Source organism: Centruroides sculpturatus, unplaced genomic scaffold (assembly GCF_000671375.1).
Source record: "Centruroides sculpturatus isolate CEXI.00-Female unplaced genomic scaffold, Cexi_2.0 scaffold95, whole genome shotgun sequence".
Taxonomy (NCBI): Eukaryota; Metazoa; Arthropoda; class Arachnida; order Scorpiones; family Buthidae; genus Centruroides; species Centruroides sculpturatus.
The window spans coordinates 56,177-79,203 of NW_019384621.1; the positions used below are offsets into that span (position 1 = coordinate 56,177).

The 23,027-nt window shown below is 28.6% G+C and overlaps 1 protein-coding gene across 1 annotated transcript in view; it reads right to left on the reverse strand.

The window, feature by feature from the left end:
- Positions 1–23,027, reverse strand: part of LOC111625482 (muscle M-line assembly protein unc-89-like) — a 230,921-nt gene that overhangs the window by 13,091 nt on the left and 194,803 nt on the right. Inside the window, exons 44-50 of the mRNA XM_023368634.1 lie at positions 15,756–15,873; positions 13,979–14,154; positions 12,506–12,611; positions 7,168–7,343; positions 3,113–3,309; positions 2,887–3,039; positions 1,754–1,992 (exon numbers count right to left, since the gene is read on the reverse strand). Of these exons, the coding sequence (XP_023224402.1) occupies positions 1,754–1,992; positions 2,887–3,039; positions 3,113–3,309; positions 7,168–7,343; positions 12,506–12,611; positions 13,979–14,154; positions 15,756–15,873 (1,165 nt within the window). The remainder of the gene's footprint in view (positions 1–1,753; positions 1,993–2,886; positions 3,040–3,112; positions 3,310–7,167; positions 7,344–12,505; positions 12,612–13,978; positions 14,155–15,755; positions 15,874–23,027) is intronic.

Consider the following 23,027-nt stretch of genomic DNA (forward strand, 5'->3'; position numbering starts at 1 on the left):
CAATAATGTTGAAATAATGTTGAACAATAATGTCAAATATATTAATTTGCAACATTTTTAATGAAACTGCCGCAAGTCAGTATATTTCATATTCCTTTCTATCATTATTTGTTCAATTATTATGTGCACCTCTTTAGACTACTTCTTTACAGTAGAGAGTTTTCTATTAATAACCAATTAGCATTTGAATTAAATAGCCTATACTTTTAGCGATGGCTTCATTTAAATCAGGGTTTCTCAAACTTTCTTTTCTGTGGTCTGGTTATTTTTATACTTCTCATTCATGACCCACTAAAACTTTTATCACCTATACTGGCCTATAGGTAAAATAAAACAGATTTGAATGTCCATACAGTTTTCATATATTATAATAAAGAATCATTTACTTGTACACAAATGTAAACAACTGAAACTAAAACCAAATATTTTATTAATGACAAGAGTGATGCTGTTTCTTGTTAACTAGAATCTTCAGATTTAGAGAAAAAAAATGATAGCTTTATTCTTAGACCCGGTTCAACTTCCAATTGATTTCTATATTTATTTTTTAAGAAAAGTAATGTTGAAAATCCTGCTTCACACTTATAGATTGTGACAAAAAACATCAGAAATTTTATCACTTTTTCTTCTAAAACTAGGTATTCCTGACAACAAGACAGCCAAAAATCCATCAGTAGTATTCTGTTGAAGATGTCTTTGAGTGCCATATCACACAACAGTTCAACTATAGACTCAATATCTGAATCCAACAATTCTGTCTTGGATTCTACTTTCACTGTAAAAGGGTTCATTACCCATGCTTTGATACTGTTGATAGGGGGAAAATATTCTCCAGACTTGTGTTCAGTCCTAGCAGATGTTCCTTGATAGCAGCTGAAATTTCATCAGGCTTGAAACTCATGTTATACTCTTTTTTTGTAATTCTGTTAGCTTTGTAAAAGCTTTGTAATTTCCTGCTTCCACACAATGGAATCACTAATTGAATTTATTCAATGCAATTACCACTTTCTCTTGCACTTTAAATACAGCTACATTGTAATGTGATTCAAGCTTACTTCCCAAATGGAAAAGTCTGACCCAATCTACAAAAATGAATTCCCCAATCTATGATGATTCCATCCAAGAATACCTACAATAAACTGTACTTTTACCTTGTAATCCCTCTAATGGAAATTTTTGAAGAATTTTTTCAACTGATTTATTGAACTTCATTGTTGAGCAAAGCTTGATTTAGCAGCACAAAAAAATAATCCAAATTTTACTCTTGATATAAATGAATTGAAAATATTCATATCACCATTCAAATTCCAAAAGTTGTATCTGATTATAATAAATCAATGGGAGGTGTTGGTATGCTTGATAAACAGATGTCTCTCTTCAGAACAAGGATCCAGGGAAAGAAGTGGTCGTTTCCCATCTTTACATGAATGCAGCTTCCTGCAAGTGACCTTGTAAGGAAGCTGCTAAAAGAAACAGTGAGTGAAGATCTGAGGTACAGTCGTGGAGGTTCTATTTTTGGAAATATAGTTTAAACTATATAATACCACAATAAGTGTTTAATCAAAAATATAGCAACTCATGGATTATAACAGAAAATCTGTACTAGTCACATACGTAGAAAGTCATAAAATGAGCCTTTATAAAAATAAGGTCTACTTCATATACAATACATAACTTTTTGTGAAACTATATATAATTTTAATTAATTAAAAATTGATCATTATCATAATAATTATAATAATTAATTAAATACCTAATAATAATTTTAGCAGAACATTTTTCTTCTCCTACTACATTTTTAGCTTGGCATTCAAATACTCCAGAATCTCTTCCTCTTGGATAAGGTATATTTAAATGGCATTGATCTCCTTCCCTTGACATTGAATATTTAATGCCAGGATATAATAAATCTCCATTACGATACCATTCTATACAAGGTTCAGGAAAGCCACTAACTCTGCAAGTCAACCTTGCAGGTTCTGTAGTTGGCACCTAAAACAATAACAATATCAAACAAATATAATTTTAATAATATACTTTTAATAACATATTTTTAATTTGTGAAAAACATTTCATAATTGTTGTAAAATTAAATTCTTTTCTATCTGTAAAATAATATGTTTCAACATGTTGACAACACTGTTCCTCAGCCAGTTTTAGGAGAAAAAAATTAAATTTTTGTGTTTAAAGTGCTGCTCTTTTCTTCATACAATTTTATAGTCAATACATAACAATGACTTCATAATTTGATTTAGAAACACACTTTTAAAATCAATGTTTCCATTGCAATATAATTTCTTATTTTGTACTAGAAACTTTAAACTCAAAATATGTAATAATTTGATTTAATAATAATTTATGATTGTAATAATTTATAACAATACTTTTCATATGGAATTTACTATAATATCCTTGCAATTTAATACTGAACCATAATATTTTACAAATAACAAAAAAACTGGATTAACTGTGATTAACAATCAACTTGAAGTAGGTGTAGATTACATGTTAATTTTAGATTGCAATTAACATTTTATATCAAAATATTCATTTCATTCTCCTTGAAATGCCTGTTGTTTTAGCTAGTTAAAGATATTAATTAGTCTTCCAATTTCAACAATATAACAAATATTCCTTTACTAATTCCAAACAAACTGCCAGATTATTCATCAAGCTGTAACAAGTCCAATGAATAATCTGGTGGATAGTTTGGGATCAGTGCTTGAATTGGGTTGACATTTATGTTAAAAATTCCTTTATTTGACATTTCAAGCACTAATTTAATGTTTTTTGTGGAAATAGAAGATGTAAAAAGTTTCATAGTAAATTTTGCTTAAAGTAATATGATACAATTAATTATTTATTTATTAGTAACAAATTTCCTACCTCCATATCAACCAACTTTTGAATAAATTTTGGAGCTGTGAAACCCATTACTTTTGCTTTAGCTGCAGATATTGCATTTCCTACTCTATTAACAAGATGACATTCATAATTTCCAGCATGTTGTGGATTGCATTTTTTAATCTCCAAAGAAACCTAAAATATATTTTGTAATTTATGTTAAAAACTTATAATGAATATTTAAATTATATATGAAAGTTAAATATACTTTTTTCCCATCAAACATTGGATGAATGTTATTTGATGGCAGAACGGGTTGTTCATCCAAAAACCAATGAACATCAGGTAATGGATTGCCAGAAACTGAAGCCTCAAATTTAATTGTCTCATTTTCTTTTGCAGATACATCATATAAATTGCTTAAAAATGCTGGTGCAGCTTCTAATTCTTTATCAAGTTCTTTTTCTGTAAAATTAATATTACATGTTTAAAATATATTATGTAAATTCATAGATTAAAATTTTTTAATGATTTTTAAAAATTCAAATGAAACTGGGATAAAAAGAATATTTGTAAATTTAATCCAGAACTAATGTTTCTCTTCCTCAATACCTTTTGTTTCTTGAAAAAAGAAACTTAATAGTACAGATATTATTCATATACATATAGTTTTGATTTTGACAAAAATCATTTTTATAATAATAATAAATTAATAATTGACAATTTCCAACTCAATAAAATTAAATAATAATAACTTACAGTTTTAAATATGATACTATTTATTTTATACAGTTATAAACAAGGTACACATAACATATTTAATTAATATATTAATATTCATAAAAATATGCTTTGCTTTTAACAAAAAATATAATATGATGGTGAATCAAAATCAATTGAGAGAGATTCTTTTCTCACAAATAATCATTCTGAGACATAGTGGCTATAATCTTTTTTGACCTATGAATGTATTATTTTAATGAAATTCAATGTACTACCACCTGTCCTTGAAGAAATGTAGTAGCCCATTCTTTGAGATACTCTTCAGAATAAAATCCAATGCTTTGACCACTGCTGCTTTGAAAGAAAAAAAGAGAATCAGAGTGCCAAATGTGGGATATATGATGAATGTAAGCTACAGAAGATGTTTTATTAATTTTTAAAAACTCAGTCACCCAACATTATCATTGTACAGTCACTTATTATTGTCATGGAGATTGGGATGTTTCATGCAAATGTGATCTAACAAAGTGTACAAAACTGATAGATAGAACTGTCTCGTAACTACTGTAAGCAATAGAATATGTTGGTACATTATTCCCTGGCAATCATCACTCTCACAGAAATTTGCAGTTCTATATGCTTTAAGGTTGATTCTTGACTTTCAAAGAATTTTTTGACCATCAAAATGCTATGTATTGTTGAAGAGTGTCTTCAGTATATGCCTATTTCAATATTTCATAAGCTTCCACAGCTATTTTTTCACAAACAGAAGCAAAATTTCAGCCTGCATACTGATCAATCTTCAATTGATGTGGCAACAGATGACATATGCTCTAATGGTCAAACAATTATTTGGTCAAATGATAGTCAAATACAGGTAGCCCTTGGTTTATGCTGATTCACAATAATGCCGCTGCACAATTTGCCGTTTCGCAATGTAATTCCCCAATTTTCCGTATGCTAGACTGATTTTCATTTCAGTGTTGACATATTTACCAATCTGCCACATTGTATATTCGTTAAAACAAAGATTTTTATTGAATATATTTATTTTTTAATATTATTGGATATGTATACATTTGCATTAAATTAATATTAAAATACTAAACGTTTAGGTACCCATGAGTCAAGTTATTGAACTTAATAGTCCAATAAATGGCGACTGAATGTATAGCGCCAATGAATGTATCCCATATCAGTTCATTCAGGAAAACACCTTACAACGCAGGAGCACTTTTGGCAATCAGAAACTATCGTTAGTGAGACAAATCTACTTCTCATTGGCCAGACAATACTTTTTTATTAGCCAGACGATATCTACTTCTTGTCAGTCAGAGGATATCTATGTCTCCTTAGCCACATTTAATTTTTCCACTAAAACTGACCTTATATATGCGCTATGGCAACTGGTGGTTGACCAATCAGTGTCTCTGCTCGTCTGTAGCTCTACGTAGGGTTAACGTATCCTTTTAACTATGGAAAGTTTGACGAATGAACTTTGTGAGTTAGACAATGATTGGGAGTGAAGTGCAAATGTAAAAAGGAGCATCATATTCGACCATATTCCGAAATTCTCAATGAAAGAAAACAAAAATGTAAACAATTGAAGATGGATCCTTTTTTCCGAAAAATGTAAGAAATCTGAAACTAAAATTTTTTAATAAAAACATTTCACTTTATTTTATGATAAAATACATTTTAAAAATTAAATTTATATGTATTTTGTAATATATTGTATTAATAAACAAAATTATTTGCTTATTTTTCACTTATGTAAAACCTAACCCTATACCTCACTGTAAATATGGATTCATTTTGTGCCGACTTTTGTAGGAATGGAACTGAGGAGTAAACTGAGGGCTACCTGTAATTCCATGCAATTATTTGGACATACACATTAATAACCATTCTTTATAGTAATATAAATTCAAAATTTGTTAATACAATATTTTCACAATATGAAAAAATTAGTTTTAATTTCTTTTGTCTCACTCTCATACAATAACACAAAAAAGTTATTATTATTTTCCACTTCCATAAAATTAAATAATACATTTAAATGTGATATTTTTTTATTTAAAATAGTTCTTTAAAAAGCATGAAGCAGGTAATGTTGTATCTTCTTGTATTATTGTTTTGATTAGCAACAGAAAAATTTATTTTATTTTGTGTAGAGCTGGTTTGATTGTGGATGGTGCATACATAACATATTGTAAATTTTGTTTTTTGACAATTTTTTGAATATATTAAATTATTTTGTTAATACATAAATATTTGTTGATATTTGTCATCATCTGCAATTTTATATTATTTTACACTTTCTAATATTTCCAACTTCAATTGTTCTTGTAGAGGTAATTCCTCATCCAGAATATTTGTAGTATCCAGATCATTACAGATGTCTTATTTTATACCAAATAGTGTATTTAACATATCTTAGTAAGTTCTGAATTTTGATTTTAGATGATTAATTAAAAATTATCTCACTTTCTTTATTGTGAACAAAATCAGAATTTTGAAAAAATTTACATGAGATCAGTGGTGGGATTTAGTTGGTTCTTACCAGTTCAGCAGAACTGCTTCCTAAAATATTTTTAATTTGACAAACCAGTTATTAAAATTGTACTTATAATATTTATTTAGACAATTTATTGCAGAAGTCTCCATTTGTATAAGACTGCCAACTTGTATAAGACAGCTGAAGGTGGAATGAAGCATAATGAAAGAGAAAGACTATGTAATAGGGCAATAAGTGTGAATGAGAACTCATTATTGATCACAATCAAGCATGACATTTTCTACTCAACTCATGGGTACAAGTGATAAGCTCTAGGCAAAATAGATGTTTCTGGATCTGGGAAATGCAAGATAATAATATTTCTAAGACAATTTTGGGTATCAATATTAAGACATTGATTTCTATTGCTAAATAGTCCTAGTAAATGAGGGGATAATGATTAATCACACAGCTAATTATCTTCAGATAAAAGCAAAGCAAACTACACCACAAAATATAATAATCAAGAGACAATATGGAAATATCTTAAATTATAGTTTTATCTTTGTTTTTTGTCAAGGATATTTAAAGTTTTTTATCCAGTATTTTTATTACCCTTTTTGTCATGTTAAGAAATATTTTTAACCAATTGTCTGATAAGCTGATTTGTCCTCATTCAGGTACTCGCAGCTGGTGTTGAATGCAATAAGGTCTAGCCATTTTCAATGTTAAGGCTTACCAAATTGTACCAAATCAGGTAATTGTTCTGATTAAACTAAAATAAAAAAAGTAATATAATATTTTTTCCTATCTTATGGGCACTAAAAAATCCTCATTTCATGCTCATTATGAGTTCAGTCAGAATAAATTTGATGGCCAAGTACTGATAGTCCTGCCCAACATAATGTAATTCAAACCACCCAACAAAATTTTTTGAGATTTCAACCCAGACTATAACATGAATCCTTCAAAATGAGGAACAGCTTCATCACTTTCGCCATCTTGTCAGCTTTGGTCATCAATATATAGCATATATATATAACAGATTAAAAAATAAAACATAATACATTATATTTATAAAACATACAAAAAAGGTTACTTACCAATCACTTCTAATTCTCCAGATGCAGTACAGTCACCATAACCATTTTTTGCAACACAACTATATTTTCCAGCATGTTCAGGTTTGCATTTTTCAAATAATATTCCAACAGTTCCATCTGGATTATACAATTTTACATGATCCCCCTCAGTTAAAAATGGTTGTCCATTTTTTAACCTGTGTTATAATAAAATAGAGATTAATTATTATTGTAAATTCTGCACAAAACTAAATTTGTATTAAGTTAAGAATGTGACTATCTACATATACAATTCTTGATCTTTAATGATATATGTATATATGTAATTTTATTTGCTAAGATTCATATAAAATGCAATATTTATCTGAGCATTAAACAAACTTTATTTTTGATAGAATTTTTAAAAAATTTACAGAATATTTAAGAAAATTTGACAAAACAATTTTAAATGGTAATATTAATTAATTTTTAGATTTTCTATGTATGATTTGATAAATGTTAATGATTTATGTGTAAAAAAATAATTATTCATATATGTATACTATTTATCAGGTATCAGAAATTAGACTACTTGCCCACACTAAATTTGAAACTAACACTCACTTCTATGATTAGCAGCTCTAGCTTAATAGAAAACATTTTATGCAAATTAATTTGTATACACCATCAAATGTAATACTGTGGCTTACAATAAGTGGCTTCTTAAAGGAGCAATTCTTTTCATTTATAGACTATTAAACTAGAAAACTGTATTGATATATACAGCAGTAAAATTAGATATGCATTTGAAACATTTGCTAAATTATACTTATGTTTGGATTTTGATTTTGATAAGTAAATTTGTAACTGTGACAAGTTTACAAACAGCTTTCTATAAATGACATCAAGCAATAAAAGAGCATCAGTTTTAGATTTAACATGAGTAAATTTTCTAATTTCTAATGTCTGATGCTATAAAATACTAGTGATGGGCATTAGAATGAAAAATAATAGGTCATTCAATTGTCAAATAATTTTAAAAACATTAAAATTATAATGTATATCATCTATATATATAAAAATGAATGTATGTCTGTGTGTCTGTCTTATGTCCTTCATGCATTACCACACCATTTATCCGATTGCCATGAAACTTTGGGAAGTTGTTTAATATACTCTCGCGCAGGTTTGTGGCATAGTACGATTGCCATAAAACTTAGGAAAGTTTTTTAATACACTCCCGCGAAGGTTTCTGGCATAGTACATTTAACCCACGATAGATGGTGCGCGTTTATACGAGTGTATCGAGACAGTGTGTTCGATCGATTTCAAATTGTGAAGACCATTTCCCCCTATTTCAAAAAATATCTCTATATATGCATTTGTGAACTGTTATTTACGATATTTGTAATAATTTTTGTTTAATCACTTTATTTTAACTTTTTTTGCTAATTATGTATTCGCTCGAACTTTGTTAAAACCTTAACTGTATCCCGAACAACAACCGAAGTCGTAGGAGGAAATTCGCCTATTTTACCGATCTAGGAATCCCCCTTTTCCAAATTTTAATATCGACTCAAAATAATTTAAAAAGACAAATTACAATAAAACGGTTTATTATCCAACTATCAGAAATTTCACAACATGCCAAGGAAGAGAGGAAGGAGCAATTAAATAATTAAAATTATAAAGGATTAAAAAAAATATATAAAAATGGGGAATATCGCACTTCTAACAATCTCTGCGAGTATGTGGGCTAAATTTAAAGAATCCGTGCTTCTCACATGGACAACTGTATGTGGCCAGCTCACGCGTCGGAAAACCTTCTCATTTATTCGTGTACGCACCAGACGAAAAAACAAAAAATATCGTGTATCCACAAGCGCTCCAATAAATAAATAGAATTGAAACGATACTTTGAAATGTTTTCCCGATGAAAATGAATAATAATAATAAGTTTCAATAAAAATGATAAAATGTAAATTGAATTTTATCATAACGAGTTTGCTTGAATTTCGTTTCTTCTGAGATCACAGCAATGCGTGACGGGTAAGCTAGTAGCATATAAAATTGTTTACACATATGTGAGATTCTGGACACACCCCCCTAATTAATTGAAAATCGATGTCAAATATATGAATTTTTAGAAATAATATTTCTGATTTTAAATGAAAGAATTTTAGGTTAAAAATGAAGGAAATTGGTAAAACTGACTTCCTTCTCAATGGAAGTTCGACATCCTTTTTGGTTTCCCTTATCTTTATAAATTTTGAGTTACATACTGTCCAGTTACCCCTCTGTGAACCCCCACTCATCCTTAACATGTGGTAATAATACAATTCTCTCATTGGAGAAAATCATCAAAAAAGGAGATTCTTTAGTATCATTCGACGAGTACGCCAGAAGATCCCAAGGAGGACAGACGTATTCCATATAAGCTCCATATGGCCAATGTCCATATTAACTCCTGAAGTTCATATTAAGTTTATTTCCAAGTTACTAAGATGAAGAATATAATTAAAGAAGTGCCAACAGAGAATTAAAAAGGGACATATTTGTATACAAAAGGAAAGAGAATACTTTGAGGTAGTATGATTTTAACTGAAATTGTAATCTCTCTCTCCGCGATAAATAGATATAATTGAAGCTCCATTTTGTATAATTTTTCTTGTTTATTAAATATTCATTTTTATTGTTAAATAAATGTCTCTTAAATATGCCTGAATCGAAATATTTTATCATTTCCATAACTTTCCATTACGTGTGTAAATCCGTGTAATATAAAACTGATTAACTGGTGTCATTATCTTGACGTTGGATAGAGACTTCACAGTCTATATCCTTTTAATTATAAAGCCCTCCTATAAAGAGTTTTAGAGATCGAATCTTACGATTTTGTGCCAATTAAGTGGTACCAAATTCTATGGAGTGTACCCCCAGCTTATCTCACACATATCATTAAAGATCAAAACCAGCATATGTATAAATAACTAATTGCTTACACATAGTATATAAATAGACACATCCTTGAATTAAATTATAAATAAAGTTATAATAAATAAAGTATAAAGGTATAATCATACAAATATCAAAAATTTTGGATACATATGAAAACTTCTGATCCATTATACCCATTATATTATAGTATTAATAAAAATATTGACTAAATTCAGGTTACACAATAGAACACTGATTATTCAGACTATTAATTAAATGAATCATCATAATTAAGAAATTTGAATTTAGTCTTTAATGCATGCTCTCTTTATTCACTGAAAAAATCCATCCAATATATATATCAACATCCCAAAACTAGATGTATTGATACTAAGCGAAATAATCATCATAATTAATCAGGCTAATATTATGCTATAATTAATAATTAAACACTAGGTAATTTGGTACTACAGATAGATGTTAGGTACCACCTCTTAGGCCATAAGTAACTGAATGATTATATCTAAATTTAAATATGTCTAGAAGCAAAGACTTGCTCAGGGGCTGGATGGTATAACTGGCAAGCACACCACATGGTAAGCAGAGGTTGTGGGTTTAAGTCCTACTCCGAGCTAGTTCTTTTCTTCCAGAATGTTCTAAATTATTAAATTATTATAATTATTAATTTAGATAAGAGACGGTGTCTAACATCTACATCTAGTACCAAGTTACTTAGATCCTAATTATTAATTATAGCATAATATTAGCCCGATTAGTTCAGCGATTGTTGGGCATAATCTATCCAATCATTATTTCTGTCCAATCAAATCCATTTCTAGCTGTTGCTATTGCCATAAGTCAGTATTTGTTTTATTCTGGTTGATTTTCAAATCTATTTTACTTTTTATAGATGTTAAAATATTTACAATAGCAAATAAACAAAAATACATTGTATGACAATGGTGATCAAAGAGTAGGGTTATAGTACATTCTCATTTATGCAAACACATCCTCATTGAAGGGGTAAAAATTACTTTCTGTACAGTACATATTTTTGTGAATTTCCTGTTTTGTCCACATTTCCAGTGAGTAGGCATTTTTTTCTTCACTCTGGTGATATCTCTTGTAAAAAAATGGGAGATTTTTCTCTATTGATAACAGCTTAGTGTTAAATTTACAATTCACAAGTTAGCAAATTACAATTGAGTAGCATTTCCACTTCTGCTTTTACATTTTCAGCATTGGTTTTTCACTTTGCATTTACAGTTTCAATTTTTATTTCAGTTCCAATGTTCATTAGCACTTTCAGCTTAGTATTAATAACTTTTGTTAAGTGTTTACCATTTATGATAATATACAGTTTATCAATCTATCAATAGATTCATTGAAGTAATTGCTAACTTGATACACAATATTAAATTGTTACAGAAAACTAAATCTAATGACAAATACCAAGCTCAATAGTAATTTAAAAGTGTGGATGACCTTTGGATTTTATAAATCACATTATTTTTTTATGTTCTTTGCTAATACGTAGTTTTTTTGAATGTGCCAAAACTCGTTTTTAAACAAAATTGATTAATATAATTTATTAAGTCACAAGATTTCCAAAAATAAAGGTTTATCACAGCGTATTATTGTAACTCCTGTAGTTAGAAATTTTTTCCAGGACTTTATGCTCAATTCTGAGCATCAAATTGGGTGTGAAGTGTCCTCATTTCAAGATTTCACAATTTGGTAACAATATCAAAGAGTAATTAATTAATTTGTTGATGAAGAGATAATCAGAAGAAAATTTCAAAAATATTTTTATTGTTATAATAGTATTTTGTATAAATAAGAATATTTTCCTTAATCTAATCATCTGAAGTTTCAATTATCCTAATTACCTCTGTAATGAAATATAAATAACAAATGAATTGGGTGTCACAAAACAAAAAGTTTATTAAAAAATATTGAAGAACATTAAAAAATAAAAAGTCATATTTATTTATATGAACCAAACTATATAAGTATTTCTCTTATAAAACATTTTGATGCAAAATATGTTTTAAATTTATAATTTTAATCCCATGTATTAGTAAGTTTACTTTGGTGCAATATATCAATATATTTGTAGAAAAGTAGTGTACAAATAAATATCTATTTTTTCATAATAAAAAATTATTTTTGAAATTTTTACAATAAAATATCAAAATTTTAAAATAAAACAAAATATGGGAAACAACTCTATCATTAGATTTCAAACATACTTCTCAGAAATTTTATAGATAAAAAATATTTTTATTATTCTAGAAAACATAATGTTAAGATGATTTTCCTTCAGTATTTTATTTATATATTTACTGTTGTTCATGTAAAAAAATATATAAATTAATATTTTAAAATCAAGCTTTAATGAAAAGCTGGATAATTTTTCCAAACACTTTATAAATCTATTTACCATTCAATAGTTGGTCTTGGTACTCCACTAACTTTGGCTTCTAACTTTCCAGGAAATCCATTAATCACTGTCACTGGCAGCAATGGCTTGGTAAAAACTGGTGGTTCTAAAATATATAATGTATAAATAAAAATGTATAGGCCTATTATAATCATAGAAGTAAATTTTTAAAAAATAGACATAAAAATTTTTAGATTCAGTATATTGTTTAATATTTATAAATTTTTTGGCTATATGATGTTTTAATTTTTAAAAAATTTCATATATAATGATTATTTTATTTTAATCATAATATATTTATTACTTTTGGACGATTGTTGTTTTTATGTTTTCAAATTTTACTAAAAAAAAAAGCAATATATTTGTTATTTTTTATTTAATAAAATTAAAATTACATGGGTAGGCTGAAAAGTAATGCACACATGCTTGTAGAATACGAACAAAAACAAATAGCAAGATTGGGCAAAAAGTACATTAAAGTACAATTTTTAAGCTTCAAAATCATATATTTATTTTTAAACATAGTCACCGTTAAGGCTAAAACATTTCTCCCAATGTGTAACAAGTTTTTTCATTCCGTCACTGAAAAATTCTTCTTACTTTTCTCGAATCCAAGTCTTAACAGCTGCCTTCACCTCATTGTCTGAGGTGTAATGATCACCCTTGAGGTCTCTCTTGAGTAGAGAAAAAAAATAAAAATCGCAAGGCGCAAGATCAGGGGAATAAGGAGGATGTGGAATCGGTTCAAACTTCACATTTCACAGAGCCTCTCCAATTGCACGCGAGGTGTGTGGATGAGCGTTGTCATGTTGCAAAATTATTGGCACCAGGCTGCCTCTAACATGACAAACTGAACGTTGGGGGTGTTCTAGAGTCCGTATGTACTGAAAAGAATTAAACATTGCAACGAGGGGCAACGATAATCGTCTGTGGCAGTGATCGGATGTCTGCTACGTGTTTCATCAACGATTATGGCTTTTCCAGGCTCGCAACCATGAAATTTTATTATCCATTGATTTACAGCAGACCTATCAACAGCATTGTCACCATAAACAGTCTTTTAGCAACGATGAATCTCAGGAAAAGTCACTTTTTCAGCAGTTAAAAATTGGATAACAGCACGCTGTTTAACTTGCGTTGACATAGCACTAGAACACATCTCCATATTTCCGCTTCTCAAAATATACTGAATGAACACAACAACCTCAAACTGCACATACGCATAGAGGGGGAATGTTGCTTCCATATGCCACCTGGCACGCTTCTGAAAATCATTTCATTCGTGCTCTACAAGCGTGTGTGCATTACTTTTCAGCCTACCCTCATATATTATAGTAATTTTTATCATTATCATAATTAACTCTAATAAGTAACTTATGCTACAATAAAATTTTGTATCTAAATTAATTTTAAATACAAAATTAATGTCAATTGGTATTTAAAATTTTCATTAGGAAATTTCAAATGACTTACGATTAACTGTTAAAGGAGCAGAGCTTCTTGTTTCACCTTCATCATTTGCAATTGCTAAAGCATATTTTCCTGCATCCTTGGGAGTTACTTTTAAAATCTGTAGAGAAATGGTGCCATCTGGTTCTTCAATTTGTTTAAAATTACCTGTTGGTTTTAATTCATTGCCATCTTTTATCCTAAATATATAAAGAAAATTTAATTAAAAACTTGCTGTATTTCAGACATAATTAATAAAAGTATTTTTTAGATAATTTTTAATTTTCATATATTTCTGAAGGTATTATTTATTATTTTAAAACATTAATTCTGAACATATTTGAACTGTAAATAAAATTATCTGAGTTTTTTTTAAAGTTATAATCTTTATTTTTAATTGTGTTAATTTATTTTGCTACTTTAATTCTAATGTGCATTTATTTATATATTTATTCATGTTTCTTGTATATCAAAATTTTTCAAATACAGTAGAACCTCGATTATCCAGACCTCTATTATCTGGATTTTCAATTATCCGGATTGTTCAAAATAAACAAAAATTTTACGAATTTGCTGATTTGCACTTGGCGAATTACAACACTGATGTACTTATGTACGTGATGGAATGCATAACTTTTTTGGTTTCAACAACGTCTCACCCAGCACAGTGATCGTAAACTCTAAAAATATAACTTGACATACATATTTATACTTTATATTCAAATTACATCATTTCTATGACCAAGGGTGGCGTAAGGCATGGGCAACGTGGGCCACTGCCTACGTCTCGCAGTCCGAAGGGCCTCGTGTATCGAAGGTTTATGCATTACTTAAAGGCCGCGAATGCGACGAAAAAATTTTACTTGTCATAAAATGATAAATAGTTTGTCAAATTTTTATTCATAAAAATGCAGTTTCAACTGCTTTTTATTTTATAAAATCCATCTTCTTGTGCCACCAGAGGGCCTTTTAAACAATAGGTAGTCTGTTAGCACTGGTCAGTAGTAGTCCAAATTCAATAGAAACAATTGTTTCTTGAAAATTTGATCACAATTTAAATACAGTATTTACTTTTAATATTACCGATATGTCATCGAAAAGAAAAAGTGTTGTATTATCATTAAAAGACAAATTAAAGTATTTGTTTCGATTATCCGGATTTTTCCTTATCCGGACTACCTTCATCCCCAATTAGTCCGGATAATCGAGGTTCTACTGTATATAAGATTTTAGATTTATATGCTGATGAAAAGGCCAAAAACATAATCAAAACTAATTTGTAACAATGCTTATGAAAAAAAAATTAAATATAGTGTAGTCTATGTTTTTTCCATCAGGTCTATAAAAACTTGGGAAAAGACTTGTTATAAATATGTAGTTTTGAAAAATTAGATATTTATATCAAGTACTATCAATTACTTTTTTTGCACTTTCAATTTCTAATTATCTTCAACTCGTTCCATCAGTATATTTAGCTACTGTTCCAGTATTTTAGGTCCAAAAAAAAACAATTGGTGCTTCTGTAGAAATTATTAATAAATGTTTTTGCTAAAAAAAATATTGTTGTTGTAACACAAATTTAAAATTTGAATAATTATTATTATTATTATTTTTTTAATTTCTAATTTTAAATTGTAGCTAAAGATTATTTTAAAAGACCATGTTATTTTTTTATTTAACAGGTCATCTTAATATTGTTTTCAACAAAAAAATATTTATTGGTGATATAGTAAAAACTAATTCAAAAATTAAGAAAAATTCATTAATAAATAAACTTTAAAATTAGTAATTTCAACACTACCATTTAATTTTTGGTTTTGGTTCTCCTGATATTTTTGCCTTCAATGTTACAGAATCACCATCATTGCATGTAACAGGTTGCAAATCAGTTAGAAATTCAGGTTTCTTTTTAGCAGGAACTAGAAAAATAATAAATATTAAGTTTTATTATTTAAATTATCTGTAAATGTGCAATAAATCTTGTGAAATATTTTCAAATTATTCAAATAATTAAATAAATTAATAATTAAGAAAAAAGTTACTTAGGGATTTAAATAATAACCTCTGCAAACAGAGCAGATACATTATCAATTATATTATCTAAACTATAAGTCAACTTCCTCTTTATACATACACTGATCCCCATGTTTGTGAATAATTAGGACAAAGTAATCCTTCATTAACATCAAATTCTCAAATTTCTATTTTTGATGTTAAATTTGTAATTTGTTCCAGGACTTTATGTATTATTGCTATTTTTTAAAAAATTTCAGAAAAATAAATTATTTTATTAAATAAATATAATGTGCAATGGGGTTTATGGTTTATAATAAGAAAAAAGTCATTTTATTTAAGCCAAAAAATAAATAAATAAATAAATAAAGCAATAACATATCTTAGACACCATACAAATGAGGAATGCAGCAGTCTTTTAGCATTGTGTGCTGGAATATCCAGTTTGTGCAAGTGCTAACTCAAGTTATTTACTATTTCTCTAAAGGTTGAAACTTTTCATGAAAGTTGAAATTTTGGTGCATAAATTTCCAATCAGGAATGATCAAATTCCCAAACACTAATGTCCACAAACATTGAGCATAATGTATGTATATATAAAATTTAGAGAGATCATATAACTATATTTTTCTTTATAGCAGTGATTATTTATAATCATATTTTATACAAAAAGTCTGTTAATCTATTATCTAGTAATACATGGACAAGACAATAGGTTAAAATAACTAATATGATTATACATAAAAAAATCAGTAAAATGGAATTGAGCTGAGTATATATTTTAGTTAGAGAAACAATGAGTTGACAAAACTCCTTCTAAACTAAAAATTGGTGGAACAAAAGAAAGAGGATATCTAAAGAAAATGACTGAAAGATGAGTTTTGCCCTCATTATAATATGAGGGCAAAACGGAAAACAAATACTAAATACAAGAGCAGAATAAACCTGAAAATGCTTATCTTTAGTATTAGATTGACAAAATAGCAAATGATGACAACAATATAACTGTATACTTACTGGTAAATACAGTGGAACCCTGGTTAACAAACTTTTATTTTGCAAAAATTTTGTCTCAGATAACGAACTTAACGGCTTTTTGTGTCAAATTTGTAAGCTTGCTTTCACGAAACTTTCTGAACCACTTATGACACGTGGAATCATCAATGGCTCCCTCACCATACACAGAACATATTTTTTTGAGTGTCTGCAAAGCATTCGTGCCTTTTCAGAAATAAAAAAGCATAATATGTCGAAAATTCTCCTTATTTTCTATCTTTTGTAATGCTTAACAAAATTTTAAAAACACAACTAAGTAACACAACTTTACTCTCAAATACTAGCTGAGATCCCTTTTGTCAAACAATATTGAAATTTTACACATGTGAAGGAAATAACACTTTAGTGTTGCATTTTTAGCCAGCTGGTGCTAAAAATGGGACGAACTTTTGCATCAACCCAATAGTTTCCAACCGTTCTGGAACCTCGCAAATTTCAGTTGCTCTTAGGCATGTGCGAGGTAAGCATTGCTTTTTCGAGTGTGCTAAACTTCGTTTTTTAGTTTTGTTATTTACACTGTATATTTAATCAATATGGCACTGAAGAAAGAGAAAAGTGACAGTGAAAATAGAAAACGTTTTAGTGTAGCATTAAAGAAAGAAATTATTGCAAAATACGAGAATGGCATTTGTGTTTCTGACATCGCTAAAGAATATAATATTTTTAATATAAGCAAAATCGAATATCTCTACAATTATTAAAACAAAAAAGCATTTAAGGCTGCCAAAGTGTCAAAAGGAGTGAATGTGATATAGAAACAAAGATCTAAAGTTTTAGATGAAGTTGAAAAACTGTTGCTAATATGGATCAATGAAAAGCAACTTGCTGGAGACAGTGTTAGTGAAGCTATAATTTGTGAAAAAGCTAAAATTTATACAATGATTTGTTGATCCAGACACCCAGTACAAGTGCAAACAGCGAGCCAAGGGTGGTTTGATAGGTTTTGTCGATGAACTGGCATTCACAGTGTCATAAGACATGGGGAGGCTTCAAGTTCAGATGAAAAAGCAGCAAAAGCATTTGTAGATGAATTCGCAGAGCTTGTAAAAAGTGAAGGATATGTCTGGAATCAAGTGTTTAATTGTGATGAGACCAATCTTTTTTGGAAAAGAATGTCTAGATGAACATACATAACCCAAGAAGAGAAAGCACTTCCTGGGCACAAGCCATTGAAGGACAGACTCGCTCTTTTATTTTGCGCTAATGCAAGTGGTGACCTCAAAACCAAGCCACTTTTAGTCTACAACGCTGAAAATCCCCGTGCCGTTAAGAGCAAAAATGTGATAAAGTCCAAACTGCCTGTACAGTGCTAGCGCATTTTAGAAAAATTTTGATTAAGAGAGTAAGACAATCAACTTTAGACTAATTTCTTGTTCCTTATCAAAAGAGACCGTGACATGAAGAAACTCCCGATGCAGTGCTACATGATATTTTTATGGAGGGGATTCCTCTTCCAAGCATTAAGCTCTGTAGAAACAAAGGTATGTACAGTGCTTCTTTATTAAATAAAGTTTACATATTTGTTGCTGTAATGATAGATACTACATTTTCTTATATTTTCATCAAAGAAAACACATTTTACAAATAAAATTACAAAAATACTGACAGCTAGAACGGATTAATTGTATTTGCATTTATTTCTATGGGAAAATTAGCTTCGGTTAACAAACGGACTTGTGGAACGATTATGTTCATTAACCGGGGTTCCACTGTATCTATCTCAATCTAAATATGTATACTCAGCTAACTGTAATTAGTACCCACTTTCAAATAATCAAATAAATTAGAAAGTTATAATTAAATTAAAAAATTCTAGATTGTAAATTCAAATCCTATTCATATTTAATTTTTAAAATATATTTTTATTCAATGATTGCAATATTAAATTTTAATTTCAAAACATATCAGAAATTTAATTTTAAACTTGAATCTAATGTATATTAATTTTCTCATTTAAGCAATTAAACATTTTAATCCAAAAGTTTTTATAGTTTTATTGTTGTAAGGTCCAGAATGGAATTTGAAATTAGATGTTAAAATGTTAATGAATATCTGACAGGACAGTTAAATGCTCACCTTTCAAAAATAAGGATGACACAATGTCTCACAAAGACTACTAAAATTTTTTCTTTCAAAAAAGTAAACAAAAGGCTGGAATTACAAGGGAAAGTTTTGAAGTTTGGAGGAATACTATCTGATCAGTGTTGGGTTGAGCATCAATAACGACCTCTCCTGCAACCCAAAAGATTTTGAATTGTCATCTGGAGACAAGGGTGGACCAATCAGAAAGCAATGAGGGATACTATCATTCAATTGGAATGCAGAATTGAGAAGAGAACCCTTTAAAAACTTGTGTCTCAAGGACATGACGTTCTTTTCTCACTCTATGACCCAAGTTCCAAGGAATTAACCCATAAAAACATATCTCATTTTGAAGCCACTCTTTCTACTAAGCCATTGCTATTCAGAATATGATCCAGCCATCTTAAAAGTTTAAGTTCCTATTGTCCTGCCTCAGTAGACAAACACCTTAACTAATCTGAACTTTTCACTTAATCCACAATTTCACCAGATGAAATGAGTTCCAGGGCCATCAACCCATAAGACATAAATGCCAAGAGACTGATTGACTATATTCATAGCAACATTCAGACTTTCTATAGACTCTCTCCTCTGACTGACTAATCAGAGTTGAATCCTTTGTAGGCAAAATTAACAAAATCTTGTGTGTATGTATTTATTTAATTAAACAAAATCAAACTATAAATGATAAGCCTGTCTCAGTGTCTAAATCACACTCACATACGACCCTCTCAACCCCTCAACCATCCCGACAATCACAACCTATCAGCAACAGTACACTGGTGTCAGAAGTGCAATTTCAAACCCAAATCACAAGTAGTACCACCCACCAGGATTATGAAAAAGCCAACAAAAAAATTAAAAAAAAAAAACTAGGTTCAAAGTATAAATGATAAGACTGTCTCAGTTTCTAAATCAAACCCACGTACCATTTTCTCAACTCCTCAACCATCCCAATTATTCCATCCAGTCACTGACCTTATATTTAATAATTTTACTACAAAGTATTTAGAAAATAATAAAAATTACTTGAAACATCATTTCTTGTTAATTTTAAATGGAAAAGTTTTGTAAATAATGATTTCCTTTCAGCTAAAACAGCAATGAGTCAAATTGCATTATAGATCTAAATTTATATCAATATGAATTTTGTAATTATTTTTAATATTTCATTTCTTTTATCTTCATAGTCAATGTAATATGGATTTGAAGGTTTTAAGTTCAATAAATATATGAGAGAAATATAAGTACCATTCTAATAATTCTATTATTTTTATAATAGAATTATTAGAATGCTACTTAAACAGTTACAATATTAATCAAAGAGTAATTATAAACTCTTAAAGATATTTTTAATAATCACAATAATTTATAAAACAATATAAAATAATGACATTAAATTATGCTATACTGTGTTATAATATTGTCATATTTTCATAATAAAAGCTAATCATCTTCCAACACTTTCTACCAGCATTTTTTTCTGTTTTTATGTAAGAATTTATTTATAAACACAATTTCAAAACCACTTTTTAGATTAAATCTAAGTCTAAGCATTTTTTCTGAGTATGTCATTATTCAAATTAAAGTATTGGGTTGTTCGGAAAGTAAGTTTGTTTTTTTCTCCACTAGACAGATTAGTCATATTTTTCCCCCATTTTCGTTCTAAACCGCATTATCATTATATATTTTGACAGCTAGCATTTTATGGATTATTTGTAAAAAATTTTGTTTGATTTCATGCAATTGTTTATTTTTTGTGTCCCATCAAATATGGAAGATCGAAAGCAGCATCTTCGGCATATTTTGCGGTTTTATTACCAAAAAAATAAAAATGCCGTTCAAGCAAGAAACAAATCATGTGACATGTATGGTGGAGATGTGTTGACAGAACGACAGTGCCAAAACTGGTTTACAAAATTTCGTTCTCGCAATTTCAGTATTGAAGATGCACCACGTTATGGATGGCCAATTGAAGCCAATGAAAACAAAATAAAAGTACCGATTGAAGCAAACTGCGGAATAACAACACGTGAAATCACTAAGAGATTAAATTTGTCAAATTGAACTGTTTATGAGTACTTGAAACAAATTGGTTTCATTTCAAAGCTCAATATATGAATTCCACGAGTTCTTAAAGAGAAATGCTCTATTTGGTGGGTAATTAAGGAAATTTTTTTTGGAGCTTTTACCAGACAATTTAACAATTGATTCGAAAGTGTACTGCATTCGAGTAAACAAATTGCATAATATCATCAAACAGAAAAAGCCGGCCAGAATTGATAAAAAAAAACAGGTGTAGTGTTTTACCACAATAATGTCAAATTTCACACAAGTTTGGTAACTTGTCAGAAACTATTATAACTTAGATGGGACGTGCTATCACACCAACCGTATTCGCCAGATTGAGCACACTCAGATTATTACTTGTTCTGATCTATACAATTTTTTTTAACTGTAAGACATTTACTTGAAGTGACAATGTCAAAAATCACTTGGATCGGTTTTTTGTAAGCAACGATCAAAACTTTTATGAATGTGAAATTGTGCTACTACCAGAAACGATGACAACAGGTATTTGACCAAAATGGTCAACATATAATTCAACAAAATATTTATTTATTATAAAAATATTGCGTTTTTTTCAATGGAAAAAAAACGAACTTACTTTCCGAACAACCCAATAATATCTAAATAGATATATATGTTTTTAAAAGTCAGTATTGATATTTTTTTGTAATTTAATATTTGCATCACATAAAATACAAACCAAAAAGGCATTATTAACAAGTGAGATGGAAAATTGTTGATAAAATGATTTTTTTAAGGTAAATTAGATAAAGTTATAATTACCATTCATGTCAAGACAAGAGGCAAATCTAAGAGCAAATCTGAGAAAAGCAATTTTTAATTTGTGTAATAATATAAACCATATAAATATGTACAATTTTTATTGTTTTAACAATTACTTAAATAAATTAAAGTACACAAACATAAAAATTTAAGCCAACCAAATAAAAGATGAATAATCTGCCAAGTGTTTAAAAAAGTGTCACTACATTGTGTCTATGAAAAGTAAAATAAAAATAAAAATTTAACAAAATTGAAAAGCAATGTTAAAATATTAAAAAAAATAAACATATTATATTCAATAGTGAAGTTTAACATAGCAATAAAAAATCTCAAAGGAGTGATCACCCATCACCATCTTCTCAATCTGCTAACAGTTATAACAAATTTATGAAAGCATCTAGGATGTGATGAGCATCTTAATTGAAATTTAAAATAATATAGCAACACTGTTTTTTTCCAAATTTTATTTTTCTGAATCAGTACCTTAATTATGTGTGAAACAAAAAAGTTTGAAATTTTATTTATATCATTCCTAAATTCTGATGTATAACCCTAATTATATTAACCTACTACATTCATAAAATTCAGGCTAATAAAGGAGATTAACTTCACTTTGATCTTCTGTGTCTATGATATGAAAAGGATCAATTTTAAAGATTCTAAAATTTGTCTGTCTCTAATTACAAATTCTGTGTGTAGTGTCCTTGTAATCCAGATCTTGGTAGATGATCAAACAGCAATTGGTTAGAAAAAATTATGGTTTATTTTATAAAAAATTTTTAAATTATTCAAATGCATTTTGGGTTGGAGACAGGAATGCTACACACAGAATTTGAAGTAAATCAAAATTTTTTCTAACCAATTGCTGTTTGCTCATCTACCAAGATCTGGATTACAAGGATGCTAAACACTAAATTTGAATATACAGAAACCATATCTTCTAATTACAAATATTTTTTAGTAAATCTGTCCTAATTTTTTTTTTACGTTATATTTACTTTAACATGCAATATCTATTTTGAAATAAAGCATACTGGCCTAGTAATATCTAATAAATATTATTTAAATA